General features: G+C 40.9%; 1 protein-coding gene across 15 annotated transcripts; it reads left to right on the forward strand.

Annotated features, from left to right (window-relative positions):
- Window positions 1-1101: 1101 nt before the first annotated feature.
- Window positions 1102-20085, forward strand: LOC107320773 (uncharacterized). 15 transcript variants are annotated; one of them, XM_085513970.1, is made up of 21 exons: window positions 5821-5850; window positions 6168-6234; window positions 6350-6457; window positions 7260-7389; window positions 7552-7645; window positions 8499-8649; window positions 9005-9167; window positions 9683-9808; window positions 9913-9975; window positions 11268-11390; window positions 11723-11878; window positions 12492-12545; window positions 12798-13015; window positions 13865-13941; window positions 14655-14765; window positions 15357-15440; window positions 16293-16400; window positions 16615-16736; window positions 17784-17906; window positions 18763-18805; window positions 19011-20085. In XM_085513970.1, the coding sequence occupies exons 3-21, from the start codon at window positions 6355-6357 to the stop codon at window positions 19086-19088; spliced, it is 2127 nt and encodes a 708-aa protein (XP_085370096.1). In that variant the 5' UTR covers window positions 5821-5850; window positions 6168-6234; window positions 6350-6354; the 3' UTR covers window positions 19089-20085. The 15 variants fall into 15 exon arrangements, with proteins under 15 accessions (XP_085370093.1, XP_085370096.1, XP_085370097.1 ...); XM_085513971.1 differs by having other exon boundaries at window positions 5836-5928; XM_085513975.1 differs by having other exon boundaries at window positions 5836-5928; window positions 6168-6223.
- Window positions 20086-20398: the final 313 nt, after the last annotated feature.

The following is a 20398-nucleotide window of genomic DNA, read 5'->3' on the forward strand; positions in this document are numbered from 1 at the left end:
AGTTATTGGCAGCTATCAAATGCAAGATACTAATACTACTGGTTGCAGAGCTATCCCACCAAGTTTGTAATCTGCGGAATGGGCTTAAATATTCCTTTAATTTTCTGCCTATGGATAACAGGCAATTTGGATTAGCTTCCGCAGAATAATAACCTCCTAATTCTAAGCAGATGAGTCTAAGCCTTCTGCAACATCAAAAAACCAAGGCCGTGCTTAATATGTAACCTTTAATGGTATACGTTTTTAAACTGTATGAGTCTCCTGGACCTGTGTAATTAAGCACAAGAAATGCTTAAAACCACTCTGCTTATGTCGCAGATGGGAGAAGGCACTCCCTGTTCCAGCAGATGGGAGATTGTCCCCTGCTCCCAAATGCAGAACCAAGCAAAAAGAACTGTCCATAGTTTGGAACTCAGGGGACAACACACATCTTCTGTACCTGAAATGAAAGCACGCTGCCATGGATCCCTGTGGCCAGGACAGCTTCCTGCCCATCCCACACCACGTCACCCATTGTGTTGCTGTTTGCTATCAGGGCATGGGGCCAATTCACCCATACAGCACTCATCCCAGCAGGGGTCCTGCAGCCCTCACTATGGCATCCCCTAGTGTCTGTGGCTGAAAGACTGCAAAACAGCCACCTCCAGTGGGGACAACCTTGTGTCTGTGCAGCTTGGGCTTGTGTCTTTATCCCACGTCCTGTTCTCACACAGTGCCAGGCTATGGGATGCATCAGAAATAAATGGGGCTGTTGCAGCTGGACCTCTGCTCCAGCTGTTTGCTCATTAATGTGTATTGCACAAGCTGCAAAATACCCAGTATGGCTGCCAGCCTACATATCATCTGAGCTTTTGTTTTGTTAACATTTATTAATAATAAACAATCTTATTAATTTATTTGCATATTTTATTTATTATGCATATTTGATTTATTTTTTTCCCTTTCCTTGATTAAAAGCTGCAAGGTTTTCCTTGATTAAAAGCTGTACTGGGCACGTTCCTGCTGCTACACCCCGGGAAGGTCCTTTCTTGGGGCTGGAAGATGGATGGGATGGTGGTAAGGAAAGGGTCAAAACATCCTCCTGGCTGCGAGGAAGGAGGAATGTTGGCAGAGGAAGCCTTGCCACAGGAATAAGAGGTTGTCCTGGCTGTTCGGATTACTCCACATGGGGTGAGTAAAACTGTCGGTCAGGCTGAAGCGTCTGATACACAAAGGGGAATAAAAACTCATTAAAGGTCTAAAAGGAAACCCTATTAAAATACCAAAAGTAAAATGGAGGACACTCGATCACCCCAGTGTTAGAGAAGTGTCGGAGTCTGAATGAACCTGACTTTTGTTTTTTTCCCTGAGAGCAGAGGAAATGTGTTTTGTCGAAAGCCAGGTGGGATGAGGGGCAGGTAGAGTGTCAAAGAGCACTGATAATATTTCAGGGTCTCGCTAGGAGCCTGAAATGCGAAAGGGATTTACTCGGCTTTCTGCAGGGAGGAGAGTGCTAGCAGATTTTTGAAGGCATTCCAAGGCGGTTCATATTCATCTGTTTCTTAAATCGCGAGCCGCTGACTGCCGCCATCCCGCAGCAGGGAGCATCTCCTCTGCTGTCTCCCACCCCAGTGTGGGCTGGCTCACGGCCGTCAGAGTCAGCGTGGGAGCATCCTTGCCATGCTCCTGTCCCGGTGTCCCCTTGAAAAGCCAACAGACTGCATTTACAGGGCCCAACCCTGAGAGCAGTCTCTCTTACAGCATCTTGTTTCTCCTTTATTTGGCCTTATGGAAAGAAAAGAAATTAGGAGGGGAAAGAGCTAAAAGAAACATTTTCTTGTGGCACAAGAGTTGCAACCAGGTGATTTTTAAGGTCCCTTCTGACCTAAGCCATTCTTATGAGTCTTTGATTCTGTAAGCATTACAAAGCCTCATCATCCTGTGAGTGCTGGATGCAAGGGTGCTCAGTTTCCAATGGACTCATGCATCGTGGTTGATGGATTTGTAAACCAAGTTTTACTAGGGCTGTCCCAGTCTGTAGGCACCAAAGCAGCCCGATGAACACCTCACCCATAGCAAATCCTCAGCAGACACCCCCAAATCCATTCCTCAGCTTCAGCTTGTTTCTCCTGCTTTGAGTCTCTGGTGGCTCATAGCATGAATGCTACTGAGGATGGGGAAACTTTGTCCCATCTCTTCCTGAAGCTGAAGTTTTTGGAGAGTGGTGAGGTGCTGGAACAGGCTGCCCAGAGAGGCTATGGATGCCCCATCCCTGGAGGTGTTCAAGGCCAGGTTGGATGGGGCCATGGGGTGACTGGTCTGATATTAAATGTGGAGGTTGGTGGCCCTGTATGTGGCAGGAGCTTGATGATCCTTGAGGTCCCTTCCAACCTGGGCCATTCTGTGATTCTGTGATTATGGCTGTTCAGGAAAGACATACACACACATGTCTCTTATCACCACACTTTCAGGAACTTGTTGCTTTTGGGACTTCTACCTCCTGTCCACTTGGTAGAAATTGGCATCAGAGTTCAGTAATGGCTGCACTCTTACATCAGCTGTCACCACGTATATCTCATCTCCTCACAAAACCAAGGTCCAAGGAAGAGCTTTTTCTGATTCCAACAGAGGCATAGAGCTATTATGCATTTTTTTCCTCACTCTGCTACCGTTCCTTTCCTCATTCACAGAAAGACCCTGCCTTTTGGATAACAAGGACAGTTTCCTCCCATCTCAATGGCTTCTGGGCCCCTCATTCACTCACACACACATTATAACCATGTAAACCTTGTTTCTGTATGAAACTTGAGCAGAGCTGCTTGCACACAGTGGACAACACTTCATCAGCTCATTGCGGTGCACTAGGAAGCACTTCAAAGACTAAAGTCACCATGGAAAGCTTGCCTGTTACAGAGGCAACAGCTCTGCAGAGACGCCAAAGGTAGCTAGAAATAAGCACAAGTCTTTTCCCAGCAGCTCAGTTAGGAGAATCTCTTTTACAGTTCCAGCACTGAGCAACCCTTTTTGGGCCAAACAAGTACAGGCTGGAGTCAGAGTGCCTGGATGGCTCTGCAGCACCTTGCTTGGGCTCAGCAGACTGGTGGATTAGCACCTGTCCACGTGGAATTGTAGATTTAAATCCTCTAAGCCTTTTCCAGTCAATTGATCTATCCCAAGCCTTTCATCGGACACAAATGGGCCTTTGACTTTCAACAAAATGAAGCAGTGATAAATATATATGGGACATGAATATATATATATACATACATATGTATATATATATATACATTATTTTTTTAATGGACATTTTAATGGTCTGTTTGCTCTACAGCTCTGCTGTTGCGGTCAGAGAGAAACTGCACCTCTGCTTCGGGAGCTGGTTGTAGAAACCCACTCCTCTGGACCCCACAGTTCATACAACAGAGCTGGAGTCTTCTGCATCTTTAGTTAATGCCCCAACTTGCTCCAGACTGCTCTTTGTTCACTTTACCACTGCAGAACTGCCATGGTTTTATGATTTTTGTTATTGGTATTGCACACTGTTGACAATGACATCACACATTCATTTTTAGTGTTTCACCTCCCAGCCTGCAGTTAATTACTGTCTTATTTTGAGGCTACCAGATTTCCCCAAATAAACCCTCATCTTCTTTACTCCCATTCCTGGCACCTGACAAACATAAGCCCCAGCAAACAGCAGAATAAGATTCCTAACGCTGACCCACAGGATGAAGACTATGAAGAAGGAGCTTGTGGTGTCAGACCTTTAGCTTTGCTGGGTCTGGGCATGAAACCTGGCATGGTAGAGTAGACTGAGCTCAGGCCATATGAAATATAACCACCATACTTTACATCCACACCACTAAAAATAAGCCGCCGATGTCGACTCTTCATCTGGAAGGAGGGGAAAGCCCAGCTTTGCTGTGTTTTGGCTGAAATGCAGCACCAACTCCTGACCATATTTGGCCATCAGCTCATCTCACAAGACTCGTGCATGAGAGTAGAGCTTTTCAATAAATGATTCTGGCCAAATGCCAGTTCTGCCTTTATTATTTCTCCCTGCTATCTCAATACTTCATTTCATCACCTAAATTGCTGTGTTGAGTTATTCTAGGCTGTTAAAACGCTGTCACGCTGCAGAGGCAACGGTGTGAAGGAAACGATGCCTCCACAGAAGGTGCTCCATGCAGCTGAAATCAGGCCACCTATTTAGGTGTCAAGTTTAAATCTTTCACTATAAGCACAGAAACATGAAACATTTTGCCCAAGTGTGTTGAAAGCTACCAAGACATTAAAGATTATTCATGGAATAAACATCCATTTGAAGGAAGGGATTTGTTTTCACGCATGAATATTTCAGGCAACACGTAGCAAAACACACATAGCATCATATTCCAAGTGATCAAGAAGGTGATCATATTCCAAGAGTTGTTTCAGTAATTCTTATTATTACCAATACCAGAAATGTATTTAAATCACATTTTAAACTCTTAGTGGCAGTTTCTGCCTGAACTAAAATAATTCCTAGGTTTTCTTCAAACTGGGAACTAATTACTAGCAATGAAAGATGCCTACTCCCTGAGTGTTAGCTTTCAAATACCAGCTCTTGTTTTACCTTCACCTTACTGATAAGTTTGAACCAAAATTACTGTATTACACTTGTCCTGAAAACCAGAAAAGTGTCCTTATTTTACTCATAATTCCCCTGCCTGCTTCTTCCCACAGAAGAGGCGACTGTTTTGCCAGCAGCTTATTAATATATTACAGCTTTACATCTTCAGCTTGCCATGTTTCAGAATTTCCATTTTTGGGGTATTTTCAGTCCAGATGGATGAGCGTGTCTGAGCCTCACTGTGGAGCTCTGGTACCATCTAGTGTTACTAAGAAATCCTGAACCATCTGCTGGATGTGGCTGATCTCCTGATGGGTTTGTGGTAGGAAAAGCCTGTTGTGATCGGTCTGGTGATTAGGGACAACAAAATGTAGTAAAACCCTCTTCTCTATGAACAGCTGCCATCTGGGTGATGGCCACAGCGGCCAGGCCTGGCTGTAATGAAAGCATTTAGGGTCACATTGCTGTGATTGAATGCAGATCATCACCTGTGATGTCTCGGAACTGCTGGCCATTTTTACTCAGAGTTGCAGTTATAACTTCCAGATGTACTGCTTATCTATGCTGCAATAAGGAAGTATTACTTCTCAGAAAGGGTAGTTAGGCATTGGAATGCACTGCCAAGGGAGGTGGTGGAGTCACCGACCATGGGAGTATTCAAGAAATGTCTGGATGTTGTGTTGATAAATATGATTTATCCAGGAATTATTGGTAATGGTTGGACTAGATGATCTTCTAGGTCTTTTCCAACCTTGATAATTCTGTGATTCTGTAATAAGAGCAATATCCTTCAATGTTGCCCATTTTGCCTAATTAAGGAGCTTGCTCTTATAGTTCTGCTTACAACTTCTAAATGGATTCCTTATATATATGATAAAACATCCTTCCTGACCACAAGGCTTCTATAAGATTAAACACCCTCGAAATAGCAGAGTGAGTCCAAAACAGTCACCAAGCAGTGGAAATGAGGTGGAAAAGAGGCATCCCCAGAAACCCTGTGTCCAAATAGGGCACATAGTGAGCATGGTAGGATGGGCTGAACATGAGGATCTCACACATCTTTTCATCCTCAGTCATGAGGAGGCTTAAGGCTTAGTAGGCTTAGAACCCCCTCCCGCCCTGCCATCATGGCGGCCTCCATATAACACCATCAAAGATGGCGGCTCCCCGTTTCCCTTTCAGCCACAGTCAGGGAGGAAGTAACGCAGGTAGCGTCATCTCCACAACCAGTTCCGGGTGGAGCCACTTAGGAAGTGATTGTTCGTTCAAAGAGTGGCGGGCTGGGGCGGCGGGTAGGAACGGTCCGTGTGGGGAAGGGGAACCCGGCGATCCTGGGGGTCTTTGGGGGCTTTATTTTATAGTTTCATAGTTTCGTGCGGGTTGGAAGGGACCTTAGAGATCATCGAGTCCAGCCCCCGGGATTCGAGCCTCTGTGTCTTTGGGGGGGGGGCGAAGCGGGTTGAGGGGGTTCTGTGAGGGGAAATAACCGCAGTTCAATACGGTGGGTCCGCCATTGGAATGCCAGGGCTCACTTTTTTCTTTCTCTTTTTTTTTGGTTTTTTTTTTTTTTTTTTAGGGTTCCTTCAGATCTGAGTGGAAAATACGATGTCGTTTGAGCTTCTGATTCAAGTGGTGTGTTGAAGGTTGCTATCTTTAGTGTAATGTACCCAGAGTTGGGGTTTGGAGGAGCCCTTTTCTACCTTTCCTGCTTTTTGGGGGCTGTTTTCTGCTAAATTGGGCTTTTCCTTTGGGGCTCAGTGACTATGGAGCCCTCTAAAGGAGAGAGAGAGCGAGATGTGATCCTGATCAGCGACGACGAAGATGAAGGCACACATGGGAATTCAGTCCTTATAGTAGATCCATTAGGTGAGTTCTGTGCTCTACTCAGCTGTGAGTTTCTGCCAATAAACTTCAGTAAGAAACTGAAGTAAAATATCAGATGTGACACCTTTGCAGCACAGGTTTCAAAAATAGATAAAAGCCAAAGGAGCTGCTGTTGCCTCATAACATCTATTATCTATCTGGAGAAGGGGAGGCTCAGGGGAGACTTTATTGCTCTCTATAACTTCCTGAAGGGAGGTTGTAGTGAGCTGGGGGTTGGCCTCTTTTCTCGTGTAATCGGTGATAGAACTAGAGGGAATGGTTTTAAGCTGCGCCAGGGGAGATTCAGGATACATTAGGAAGTATTACTTCTCGGAAAGGGTAGTCAGGCATTGAATGCACTGCCCAGGGAGGTGGTGGAGTCACCGACCATGGGAGTGTTCAAGAAACGTTTGGATGTTGTGTTGATGAATATGATTTATCCGGGAAGTATTGGGAATGGTTGGACTAGATGATCTTCTAAGCCTTTTCCAACCTTGATAATTCTGTGATTCTGTGATTCTATTTGCCATCACTGATTGTTTTAAAGTGTACTATTGTATAGCTTTAAAATAGCAGTGGTTTCTCTGAGCCATTTTCAGTGGTGAGCAGATCCTTTTTTATTTTTACCCCTCTTTTCATTGCTTAAGAATCTTGTGTTCCAAGCCAGTGTACCTTCCTTATTTGCACCAGATGAAATTATAAGAGAGCTCGTGCCTTAAAAGTGTTCTAAAGAATAAGCTGGTTGATTTTGTAATAAGATTGTAGACTTCTCATACTGAATCATACTTTTTTCTCTTTTCTACAGCAAAGACAGCCCTGGAAGAGAAGAAATGTGAAGAGGTTGTGGATGAGGAGTGTGAACTGGTGGTTACCTTCTGTAAACAAGCAAATGTGATGCCCCATGCAAGATATGACTGTACAATAAACTCATTTGAGTACGTTCAATGATGTGGAGGCTAGTATGGAGGTTTCCTTTCCCACATATAATCAGCCTTGTTATGTAGTGTTGTTAAAACGCTATCAGCTGAAAGTGTAAGTAGAGTTGGATGAGTGCACGGACTGCTTTGTAAATAATGTTCTGTTTTTCAATTCTGTAGACGAATGGAATGTGAAACTTGCTCACCCACTGGAAAAAATGCTGACTTTTGTAATCAGTGCTACTGCTACATTTGTGATAAGCTGGCTTCTGAGGTAAGGAAGGGCTGTAGTCAAGAAATGCTCCAATGTGAGTAAACTGAATCCTTTAACAGTCTATAGAAGAAATCACTCGTATGCACACTGTAAATTATATGTAGAGTTTGGTTATTTGAATAGTTCCTACTCTAAATGTTGCTATCCATCAGCTTCACAGTGTTAAATATGGTCACCATCCAGGTTTATTCCTAGTAGTCAAGTGATTTGTAGGAATGGATGTTCACTTGATATAAACACGTGTTCATCCCATTTTCCTGGGGCTTCGTGGAGTGTAACTTCCAAATCAGGCTGCTTCTCACTGCACCAGACAAATATCAGATTGTTTTCCTGACTCAATGTAGGGGATGGGTGAGGTGTGGGGGGTGATGTGTTAGAGTGGTGGGTTTTGGTTTTTGCTTTGAGGAGGAAGGGAAGATTGTTTCATTGTTTCATTGGAGGGTTGTTTTTTGGTTGTTTTTTTTAATTGTTGGTTTTTAGAATTCAGAAAACTTTGAACTGGGAGCAAAGTTGGGGTGAATGCTCAGAAACACTGCTTTGATACTTCATAGTAAATTCTATGAGGAAAGTGTCAACCTAACTGTCCCCATAAGATATTCAGGAATTAGAGTAAATTACTGGGGAGGGGAGGAGGAAGTGTCTTTTATTGTTGTTCTTTGTAATTTATGGTAGAAAGGCACTGCCACATTGTCCTCTTGCATCAACAGTCAAAATACAAAGCTAGGCAAAGCCACAGAAGTAAAGTATAAAATGAATTCTAGTCCTTCCCTTGTAAAGTGGAACTAACTTTTGATTCATTTAACTTAGGGGATAATAAAATGCTTTTCTCTGTCTTTTACTTATTGTGAAACAGTGCCAGAATTGGACAACTTCTTCCCTCTGTCACTGCAATGCTCATAACAAAAGCAAATTCTGGAAAGACCAACGTGATTTTGCCTTGGCCGGTGTTCTTGTAATGTTCAATTTGGAGCTCACAGATATTGATGCAGACCTTCGGCACGGTGGTAAGCACAGTGCTCTCATCCTGTCCTAGCAGACCTTTGGCTCACTGTGGCTACTCAGTCTGTGGCTCTACATGTAATCTACAAGGTCAGCTTGTCCGGACCACGACTGTTCTTGTAAAGATGTGGTGAATTATTTAGGTAGCAGCTCACTTCTGCTGTCCTCTCTCTGGGCCATACTTAGACCAGTAGGATCTGCAGTTCCAGATTTGTGTCCTGCTTTCTTCCCCTTGGAAGAAGCAATGAAGTATGCCCAGCTGTTAAGACTGGGTGCAAGTGATTTGTCAAATGTTTTACACAGGGTATTAATGTCTTTATTCTGGTTTTGAAATAATTTTTTACCTGTCTGTCCTCTTAGGAAACCTTCTAATACGTTTTATCCAGGAACTTTCTGTGGAATATAATAAGTATTTAATTGGAGAGAGAGTTTCTCCCACAGAGCATAAATGCTTATGTGTCTCAAAGCTGCCTCCTGGCCAGTGTGATATCTGCAGATCTCAGAACACAAAGATTGTATACAAGTAAGTGATAACAGAATTAGCAGTACATATCAGTCACTGCAAGTTTTCTTTCCTTAAGTAGGAAAAAACCTTAAGGTTTTCTTTTCTTAAGTAGTTTCATGGCACCGGAAATCGTAGCGACGTAACAGAGGGATCTTAATGGATCAGTGAACAATTGAATTGAATTTAACTTGGATGTATTTTAAGAATCCTCTTAAATGCATCTTAAAAGATAACTGTTGTGCTATGCTAAGACAGTTGGTAGTTTTCCAAGTTGTTATAACCAGGAATAGCATGAAACAAACCTCCATGTTTTTACTGCTTTGTTAGAATTAAGTTTGGCTTTTACTTTGATGGTGTGTTCTCTTAAAATACCGAAAGTAATACCTGTACAAATGCAGTGTTCCTGTTTCACAGATTCTTTTCAGGGAGAGGTGAATCAGTTTGCTTTCAAACTAGAATGGTCACAGTTAGCATTCATTTATGAAGTGTGTCACTGAAGATGCTTTATCTCACGGACTGCTTCACTTTCTTAGGTATTCTGGAGTTTTTGCGCTGGTAACAAGATTTTTGAATCAGGCTGAAAGAGAGAGTCCTAAAGCTGCTGCTGTCATGCTTCTGGGAGCAGCTCGAGAGATAACCCTTCATAAAGACCCTGCTTTGTGAGTATCCAGTTCTGTATCTAGCATATAATCTGTATTTGCTTCTCAAAAGGAAATAAAACTTACTGCTTTTCTTCCTCCTGCCTGCCCCCCCTCCCCTGCAGGAACTGGCAGAACCTTGGTCATACTGATTCACTAAAGCTTGCTGTCCCTTGCTTGTTGCAAAGGTAAGACTTGACTTGTTACATTATGGTGAGAGGTGGTTGCTTACGACTGCCCATGAAGCACACTTTAAAAGGCTTCTATTCAAAGGAAAAGAAAAAACAAATGTTTTAGCTCTTCAAATAAACTTGCAGAGCTCTAAAATAAGTGTATTTAGTACATTAGTTCTGTAGCATCAGGGAACAGGATCTTGATGTCCTCTATTAGGCTCTGTTTGAGGAGAGCAGGGAGAATCTGCCTGCGTGTGTAGGCTGTGGGTGGGTAAGGATAGACAAGGTTACAAACAACAGTGTGTACCAGTCAGCTTGGTAAGCAGAGACCTCAGCGAACTATCATATTCTATAGCTGTATGGTACAAATAGATTGTTTAGCAGCTCTGTTGCATATTACTTCCTTTCTGTGAAGGACAAGAGCTACGTCTGCCTTATTTTACAGCCACATAAGCACTCAACCCACCCACAGTGGGGAGGGAACTCAAAGTCAAGATGATGGAGTACTTTGAGTCTAGGAGCATTCTTTTATGCCAGACTAGAAGATGTTATTGGGTAGCTATTTGTGGTTAGTAACCCTAACAATAAATAGCGCCTGTTCAGGGTCAAAACAGTAGCCTTGTAAGTCCTCCACTGGGATGGAGTAGTCAGGGATGTAACATAGTGAAGTTCCCCCCAGAGGATAATGAATGAGGACATCCAGCTCAATTGGCTTAATTCATTTCTCATTTTAGCTTTTCACCTTTAACCTGAAATTCGCTTGCAACAGAAGGTTAATGAATTAAGAATTAACTTTTTTTTTTTAGGAGCACTCAAAAACAATTAATGTTCTCACCTCTGTGACAGGTATAACCTAAATCCTGTATCAGTTTTCATTTTAGATGACTGTTCTCAAATGTATTAATTTTTTACTTTAGAAGAATGATAATGGATTGGGTTTTTTATAGGTTTTTTTTTCCTTCTTCCCCCAGTTTTAAAAGCATTGAGCTCTTTACCTCAGTGTGTTCTCTCCAGTTTTCAGTCAAGACAAAAATGCTTTTACTGGCTTGGGTCAGTCAGCTTCCTTATTGAATTCACAGTGTGTTGCTTCAGTGATTCTCATGCACTTAGAGGGGATCTTCTTTAAAACCAGAGACCGCAGAATACACAGTTTCATTGCCTCTGTTATAATTTTTAACATCAATATCCGTGTTGGCTACAAATATTAAAGCACAAACTTGAAGATATACCCCAACACTCTGAAGCTTAACCAAAGAAATCTACATACAATCTCTGCTTTTCTTTTTACTTTTCTTTTTAAAACACAGGATCACAACGCGGCTTCAGAAGTTGCTGGTGTTGTATGACTTCCCAAAAAGTTTATATGAGAAGTTTATTCAGTTTTTTCAGTCCATCTCACTTCCGTGTCACTGTTTTGCCTTCTCAAATAGGTATGTTCTTTGTTTGCTTATAGAATCTATTTTATGCTGTTGGCTGGTTTGTAAACAGACATAGGGCATGGTTATTTCACTGATGATGCTGAAGGTGTGTTTTATTGGAGGGCTCCAGCATTCTCTACTTTATCTCTCCCATCCTTAGCACAGTGAGAAACTGATGTTATGGCTAAGCTCTTGTTCATATAAATCCTTTTATTTTCTTTCCCTGAAATTGAACTGTAAAGCTCATAGTGTTTTATTAATAAGTCTTTGTGTTGCTTTGATGAAATACATTGTGTCATACCAACAGAGTCCTTAACATTTCTTCATTTTTTTTATGCTTCCAGCTTGAATGTTGTGCCATGGGACCACGTCCTACTGACCACGGTTTTGAAAGGGCAGAACACCACAGGACAGAGAACACAGAAAGGAAAGAAAACGTTTCTGTGGGAATTGCTTCCTGTCATAGAGGCTCGAGTGGAGAAACTGGTAGAAAACATGAAGTACGACTGTTTATGCTATTAAGTGCCATACAGTGCTTTCCTAACATCCGCAAGAGTTTTGCGTTATGGGGAAATGTACAAAAGTTGGATATATTTGAAGCTGTTCGTTTCCATTACTTATTAGCAAGGCCAGTACTTTTTGAAGCTGTTAGAATCAGAACCAAGCCCTCTGAATGCTGCAGGGCCAGAAAAGGGTGTTCGAGTGGGTAATGTTTTGTTTCAATAATCTCAGTAGCTTTTGGAATTGGATGTTAAAAACAAAACCAGTTCATCGAATGTTGACTATTTGGAAGACAGTTTTTAAAATAGAAATGTAAATGATCTTTAGATGTCTGTATTCGAAAGAATAGTCCTCTTAGAGACTTGCCTTTTCTTAGCCTGCTTTTGTTTGTTCCTAGTGCACCGAGATAATCTGTGGATTAATTTAGATATCTGCTGTATTCAGAAGTGGCTTTTGAAGCTTTCAACAGCCTCTTTCTGCCAGTTGCACTATCCTGTTTTACAGTACTTTTATGTGAGAAGTACTACTGTTTTGCTTCATTAACTATAATAATTGGATTGACCTGTTGTATACAGCTTAACACTTCCTTTCTCTTTCACTCTTTCTCTCCAGCTATAAAGAAGTTGTTCGCTACCTGAGAGCTGTGAAATGCAGTGATACCAAAGGGTAAATAGCTTTCGTTTGTTTCATTGCACTCAAATTGTGTTCCAGTGTCTTTTTCTACATCTAATAAAACAGAATGAGAGGCAGTAGGATTCTGAAAGCTGTTTGCCAAGGGAAAGTAATACAGCACTGCAGCTCAGTTCTGCTTTATTAGATGTAATTTACTAGTTGTCATTCTTAATTAGATGTATGCATACATGTTGTAAAGCTTCCATGTGAACAGAAATCAGACACTTATTCATTTCTTCTTTCCAGGCTAAGAGACCTTCGAGATAAAATCCCATTCTATCTGTGTAAAACTGGAGAGTTCCTTGATGCTGCACATTCCCTGTTGTTTCCCATTAATAGCCTTGCGTGCTGCACTGTGTGCCGAATAACTCCTCTTCAGTTTGAGGTCTACCTGAAGATATTCAAAACAGGCAGTGTCCCTCTTGGAAAGGATATTCAAGACCCTGGGCCCTGGGTTACAGTTGGCAAGTGATTTTTTTCTTCTTTTGTGTTTAGGATCTTATTTAATTGCAGCTCTTTAAATTCAGAAGTGTTTGGAGGGACTCTGAATCCAGATATAAATTGTCTGGATTAAAGTATAGTGCAGAACACTAAGCAGCTGGACTGTCTTTATATTTGAGCATAAATGTGGGTAGTACACTTCACAGAGAACGTTACCCTTTGTCAGTTGTGAAGTTGTTTTGATGAAAGCGAATGATTAAAAGAAAATGAAAAGTTTCTTATTATATCATAGCATTATAAATGGCAGTATGTAACTGATGTATTGTATCTTGAAAATTAAAGTTTTCAGATGGAAGGGATCTTATGACCTGTATATAGCAATCATAGAATGGCTTGGGTTGGATGGGACCCCAAGGATCATCAAGTTCCAAATCCCCTGCCATGGGTAGGACCACCACCCTTCTCAATCTGGCTCAGCCAGCGATAACTGTGGTCATCAGTATTGATGTGTTCTACTTGTCCAAGTGTTCTCTGATTTGAAAGATTGGTTTTGGAGATGTTCAGTTATTAGACTTCTTAGAAGTATGGGATACTGTAGTCTGATTTACACAATAGGACTTTGTTATGGGTCACCTGCTGCAACGGCTTAGTCTAAACTGTATTTGTTTTTTTACAGCTTTCCAGAATAGCATTTTACAATTGATGGAGGTTCTGAATAGAAAAACTACCATCAAATATAGTAAAATAGATGTGGATGCTTTTTTTTTCCTCTAGGTTTCTATAGGAATCTCTTTAATAATACTTTAAGTTTTTTCATACTCTATGATTACTCAAGGAATGAAAGACACATCTTAATTTTGTTTTTCTCACAGGGTCTCCAATGAAAGATGGTGTTCTGATTAAGCAGGCATTCAAACTCCTTTACAGCAATCTGTTGCTGTACAGAAATGTGAGTCCGCATTAAAACTGTTCATATGGCCTGTTCAGTGGTTTTGTGCCTTACCTGCTTTGTCCAGTTGCTTATCTAATGAAAGGAATCCTGAGTAGCTCACATCTCTGTGAAACTTTTGTGTACTGGTGGATTTGTTTGGAGGCCTGATGGAAACCAACTTTTTTCTCAGCATTTTTGTGCTCTCACAAAACATGTCAAGTTGTAAGTGATCCATTGGCTCAGATGGACTTTTAAGGATAAAACTGTGACAAATATTGCTTGTATGCAGCTCTTGTAGCTTCAGTGAGTTTAGCAGCGTGCTATAGCAATGATGGAATGATGAGAAAATTTGCCATCTGTATGTTGAATGGCACCTTATTACTGCTCAGCTGTTTGGGAGATATTTCCTATATAAAGTTGTGACACTAAATTATTTCCAATTGTAATGATTACACCAGCAGCAGATGTGTTCACTTTGTTCATATCCTGTAGAATTAAAACGAGAGGAAAAAAGCCTCATCTTTACAGATGGGGTGAAGTGGCTGTTTCTCAGTGTGACAAATGAAACTGGGGAAACCCCAAACAGTAACTTGTAATTTGAGTGGATGTGTCTGGGAGTTCTGTTAAAGGGGGAAGAAGAAGGAGAGTGCATATCAAGGAGACTTATTTTATCATTAAAAGTTGCTTAACATATATTTGACCCTGTAAAACAATGTTCTGTTGTATTTCAGCCCAAATGCTGGGGTTCCTTCGTCATGATTATGGGTAGTAGCTGTTTCCTGGGAAGAAATGGGCACCTTTGTCCTCTGACAGTGAAAGAGCCCCCGATTGCATTCCAACAGGTAACTGGTCATGTGCTCTGAGATGGAAGAATATGTTGTGTTTTTACACATTGCTTCATTCCATGTGGATGTTGGCTTGTTCATTTAAATACTGAGGCAACTTTACATTATCTCATCAAAAATTCTTATGGTATGTGCCAATATAATACTTGACACAGAGTTATTTGTGAGTGGTAAATGCAGCAGTGCATAGATTAACTCTGCTTGCAGCTCAATGCCAGATACCTACTCTCTTGTTTAATACTGAGATGAATCATGTAACAGCAAAATACATAGGAAAGAAATCTAAATGTGTTAAAATAGCTCTAAGAGACGTGATAGCTCTAAGAGCATCTGGATATTATTTCGCAAGAACAGTGAGAAATGTCTGCTAAGCACAGTGGATTAAAATTAAGAGGTTACATGACATTGTTTAGTTAGTGAAAACTGAGATTCAGCTTCTCTGAGTATGATGAACAGTCAACCTCATTTGTAAAAACACTGAAAAATATGTAAAAACACACTTAAATAGTAGATTAAATGTTGGTTTTGATACATGTGGAATATCTGGGCATCCTTTCTCTTCCTCATAACTCATTACTTCTGTTGCAGGGAGTGCTGGCTGCCAGCGATGGTCTCTTCCAGGAACTGAAGGCAAAAATTAATGTTTCCTTCCCACCTGGTATTTTCTCCCAAGTAAGTGTGCACCTGTCAACAAGGGAATTGACCGTTTCTTTATTGCACTTGAAGACACTGCAGTATTGAAAACAACTGGATTATCATAAAGAGCTTCTGAGATAGGGTTTGAAGATTTGAGGGAAGTGGCATAGGACTGTTTGTAACAACTCTCCCTTTTAGATGGTGCTATCTGAACTGACTGCTTTTTATCTTCAGAACTGGCACTATCTGCAACCCATCCAAAAGTTTTAATTCATCACTGGCCAAATTTATGCATCTCATAAATTGGGACACTTAGTAATCAGTGATTCTGTATTAACTTCTCAGAGTAATCTTGTATTTGCTTCAAATAGGAGGCTGTCCTTTGAGACTGACAGTGTGTTTGTCTCAAAACTCAGAATAGCCTGGAATTTCTTGACTTGTTGTGAATGATGGTTTCAGGCGTAGTGGAGCATGTTTAAAGGTGTCTTGAAACAAACAGCTTGTTAAATATAATCACCCATCTAAGGAGAAATTTTATTCTTTTTCCTGATTCTTTTGCAGGCACTACTTTTAGCTTTACTTTCCAGTAGGTGACTTTTGGGCCAGGCATTTTGTCCCATTAATTCTTCTTCTGTCTGGTGAGAGACTTTGTGTTTCTAGGTGGACTTTAAGACATTAAGATGAAATGCTGTATAAGCAGAAGTATCTGTTCTACTCGCCCTTCCTTCAGTCTTCATAAGATTGTTCTGAATGTAGTGTCTGTCATCCAGCAGATGTGATTGGGGTGGTAGGAACTTCCTGCTGATTGGACTGGAGGCAATATGCAAGTAGTGGGAAAGGGGATTTGTATATTTAAATTTCTTATTTTTTTTATATCTCTTCCTGCAGTTGCCCCAGGAGGCTTGTCTTATTCTTGCAGTGCAAGCAGTACAACAGATGGTTATCTGTGAACTCCCATACTTAACTTCCTTCCTAGAGATATTCCTGGCATTTGGGGTGAGTCCTAGAGATTGACTTCTGTTTGAAGAGATTAAAGTGGATTATATTTAAAATGAATGTCATGCCAACTTGGAGATTTCTGCGTGCATTTAGCCTAGTTTTGTTCCTCTGAAGCTTTATTGGCCTTTAATTTCTTTTGTTATTTTTAGGGTTTTGTTTTGTTTAAGAAATAATTAACATGAATTTGTGGCCTTATTTTGTCTCTTCCTAGAAAAACTTCTGGGCTTTGAGGCTGTTACTGAATCAGCTTTCCTATGATGAGCACATTCTCCGTGGTGTTGTCAGTCTGGTTTTGAGAGATCTGAATCGTCAGAAAGAAACAATGCTGAAACTGTGAGTAAAGACTTCCTGAAATCTGTCTCTGTTTTTGGAAGCATTAACAGCAGGCTCACAGCAGGAACATTTAGCAAAGATACAATCTATAGCTCGTTGAAAATGACCATCCTGGTGCTTTGGATAATAATGTGAAGAAAATGCTGGAAATCAATAAGTAATAGAAAAGAAAAACAGGTGCATCGTTTCTGTACACATTCTAATTACTGTGTGTGATCCTGGTGGTTCTTCTTGAGGTATGGATTGATCTCTACAAGAGGAATTGGTTGTCAAGGTTTGGGCATCTGAGCCTGAGGCTATGGTAGTGGTCTGTAGAGTCATATGATGTGCTGATGGTAACCAGGGAGTAACTGTTCATGGTTTCCTCTTAAACAAGAGTCAGGAGTCTTAAGGGAAATCTAATGTGGCAAACCCAAGCTGGATTAAGGTTGGAGCTGTTAATTTTGTTGACAGGGGATGCTGTGAAAATGAAAGGTATATATAGATTGAAAAGCAGGCACGTTGCTGGAAGATTGTGAAGTACAGCTAGCATAAAAACAGCACTCCAGACCTGAGGAGGCTGAACAGCTCTTGAAGATGAGTGTATCTAGAAAATTTCCTTCAGATCTATGTGAGCTAACACTGTTCCTCAGCAACCATTCCATCAGACAGAGGGCATATAGGGCATCTCCCTTCATATGTCTGGTTTGCAGAAGGCTAAAACAAATACCATAGCTGTCAGAGCCAGGACACTAAACTGGATGGGGCCACTGATCTGACTTTGTTCTGTATTCAAATAACAGTAAGGCCTTAGTACTTCTTATGCAGCAGTTGGCCAGGTACATCTGAAATAACTGGTAATCTGAAGAATATGTGCTCCTGGCATTGCTATGTCTGTCTAATCAGAGGGTTTTAAGTGGAGACCATGAATCTGAATTCCTGTAATTAAATGCCCCTATTTTTAGAGCAGACTGGAGAATGAGAAAGTGGCGTCAGGAGAGAAGCAACATGGATATTGCTGTTTGTATTTGCTGCTGAACTGATGCTTTCTGGTTTTATATTGCTTAGATGGCAGAACCTTGGTCCCCAGTACGTGGGTGAATTTGTTTGCCTGTTCCTGACTTGTAGAAACAGGATACTGCAATCCGTTGGTGTGTTGACTCTGGATATAATTACAGAGAACTTGCACGTGTAAGTGTTAATCTTTATTGTAGCCAGATAGTCAATCATTATATGTTGCAATAATGCCATTAGTTTCTTCCTAATTAACAAGCTTCACTCGCAATTCATTCCTATTTCATGTACTTCCTTATTAACAATAGTTATGATACCAAACGTGATGGGTTGAGTAGATTTGCAATTGCTCTTTGTTTTTAGGTTGCCAGTGATAGTATCACACTGGTTGGATGATCATGGAGGTTATTTTCCAACCTCGGTGATTGTGATACGTCACTTCAGTGACTGCTGGCTGATCCAAAGCACAATCCTTGCTCCCTTCTCTTATAGGCTGTGAAGTATTATACACTGTGTAGTGATAGACACTAATGTATTGACATAATGGCTTTAAAATGCAGTGACTCAGGGATTATATACCAGAAGGCAGTAATTGCCTGCTCTGGCACTTTTAGTTCGCACGTAGCAGATGGCAGCAGAGAATTCACTTCTTAGTAACTGTCTTAAGTAGCAAACATGGACACGTGAGTTAACCTTCCTTGGAAAATGCTTCTCTCTCTCCAACCCTTGTTGTATGTATTGTATGTATTTCCAAAAGTAAAATTCCAGACCTCACTCAGCTCTATATGAGTTGAGTTCTACTGAACAAATTTGCAACTCTAATAAATGCTTTTTTTTTTTTATCTCTAGCAACATTCAAGGACAGGATCTGATTGGATCCTTTAGTTCTGTGATGTGTCTTTGTCTTTATGTATGTCTGATGCTAAATTCATCTGTATTTGGAAGCTGAATGGAGTAGTTGGGGTGGCTGAAACTGGGCGCGGGTTTGTCCCTATAAGAAAATGGACTGAGGACTGTCTGTGTCTATTTTTAGATGTCCGTGGGCAAAGCACCTTTGCAACTTCTTTCGCAACACAGTGAGTATCTCTGTATTCTGGAGCTAAGCAAAAAAGCATGTAGATGACAAATGCATCCATTTTGAGAAATTTATGAATATAAGATGGATTTGACAAGTGACGGTTACTTGATAAATATGTGAAATAATTATTTAGCAGTATTGTTTATTGTACAAATGACAAATCGCTGATGTATTATTGGTCTTTCTTTTCCTCCCCTGCTCAGGGGTTAATGGACCTCTCCCTTGGTGCCACAACTCATCACGAAGTCTCAAAGTTCATGGATCTTCTTGAAAAATTGTGATCTGGCCAAATTTTCAAGCATGTTTTTCAACTTGCCTCGAGCCGACACGTCTCATCCTGGAGCCTCCTGTGTTCTGTTTTGGTTGTCATCTCTTCCCTCACTTGAAAAGTTCACCTAAAAAACTGCCTTGAGGCAAAGTGAGATAATAAAATTTCAGATCTAGGTGGTGAACATCATCTGTATTCCGGTAGGTGTGTTCTGGAAGCTTCCTTTTTACAGGCACATGTATTAAGCTGTCATTTAAAGAGACAGGAGCTTCCATCTTAAGAAATGCTGATCTATAGAGAAATGCTCATCAGAGACAGCAAGAGGAATGAGGGGAGAGAACCAGAAGAAATGGAAAGCATCAAAAGTCTTTTGCTTATGAGTTGCGCAGGTGTTTTCTGAGTGAGAAGCCAGCAGAACTGATAAGAAAGCAGTTAGACAAGCTGCTTAAGTTAGGAAAACTGCCTCTCCAAAGGTGTACAGCGGTGTAAATTAGGATGCTATTTGCACTCGTTTTTATATAGTGTATAATTATAAAAATAAACCACTCGTCACTTAGTGTTACTTGGCCTCAAGCTTTCTTACTTGCTCAAAGAAATCCAAATCAAGACAACAGTATTTTGTTTGTATATTAAATATATATATATATGTTTTTCAAGGCATTCCAATTGTAGGAGTTTTCTTTTAGCATTCTACAATGGGTGACTTGAACTGGTGCTGAAGGCTCTTTTTTAATTGAAGCATTGTTATAATAGTAAGAGCTGATTTGTTTTAGAACTGTGGAGGTAGAGAAGTATTTCTTACCCAGTTGTGCTCTTCCTTGCCCTGCCATGATCCATGTGTGCTGTGCTTTGGCAGGCAGGGTAAGGCCTTGGAACATGTTGACATACTGTATTTTGTTATCCCAATTCAGTTAAGTTATTATTCAGCTTTTCTACAAAGAATGTACATGCATCTAAAATGTCAAAAGGTTTAATTAAAAAGGGTTTAATAAAACTTTGTAGGAATGCAATGATGTCTGTTGTGAGGTTTTACTATTGGGTTGGGTTTTCCATATTGAGCTGTGTGGATTCCTGGGTGCCCAACATGGAACTGGGAGCAATTGAGGGCACTGCACTCTGTTACCATTTGGTTTGGCTTTACCATCACGGGGAAATGCAAGAACTGCTTGTGTTGCAGTAAGTAAATAGCGTGTCTATTCATTATTTATCTGCTGCTGAATTTTAATGAATTATAGCAGCAACGAGCAAAGCCCTTACAGTGAGAATCATACTATAGATAGTGATGCGATCTTTTATGTATGAGAAAATGACTTTCTCAAAGCC

Source organism: Coturnix japonica, chromosome 13, assembly GCF_054131305.1.
Source record: "Coturnix japonica strain WE chromosome 13, WE-NBRP24, whole genome shotgun sequence".
Taxonomy (NCBI): Eukaryota; Metazoa; Chordata; class Aves; order Galliformes; family Phasianidae; genus Coturnix; species Coturnix japonica.

What these genes read in the sequence shown, in the direction of transcription:
- LOC107320773 (XM_085513967.1), top strand. Translation starts at nt 6,355, where the DNA reads ATGGAGCCCTCTAAAGGAGAGAGAGAGCGAGATGTGATCCTGATCAGC. An exon ending in GTGATAAGCTGGCTTCTGAG is followed by an intron (nt 7,646 to 8,498) that starts GTAAGGAAGGGC and finishes ATTGTGAAACAG; the next exon opens with TGCCAGAATTGGACAACTTC. An exon ending in CTTCATAAAGACCCTGCTTT is followed by an intron (nt 9,809 to 9,912) that starts GTGAGTATCCAG and finishes CCTCCCCTGCAG; the next exon opens with GAACTGGCAGAACCTTGGTC.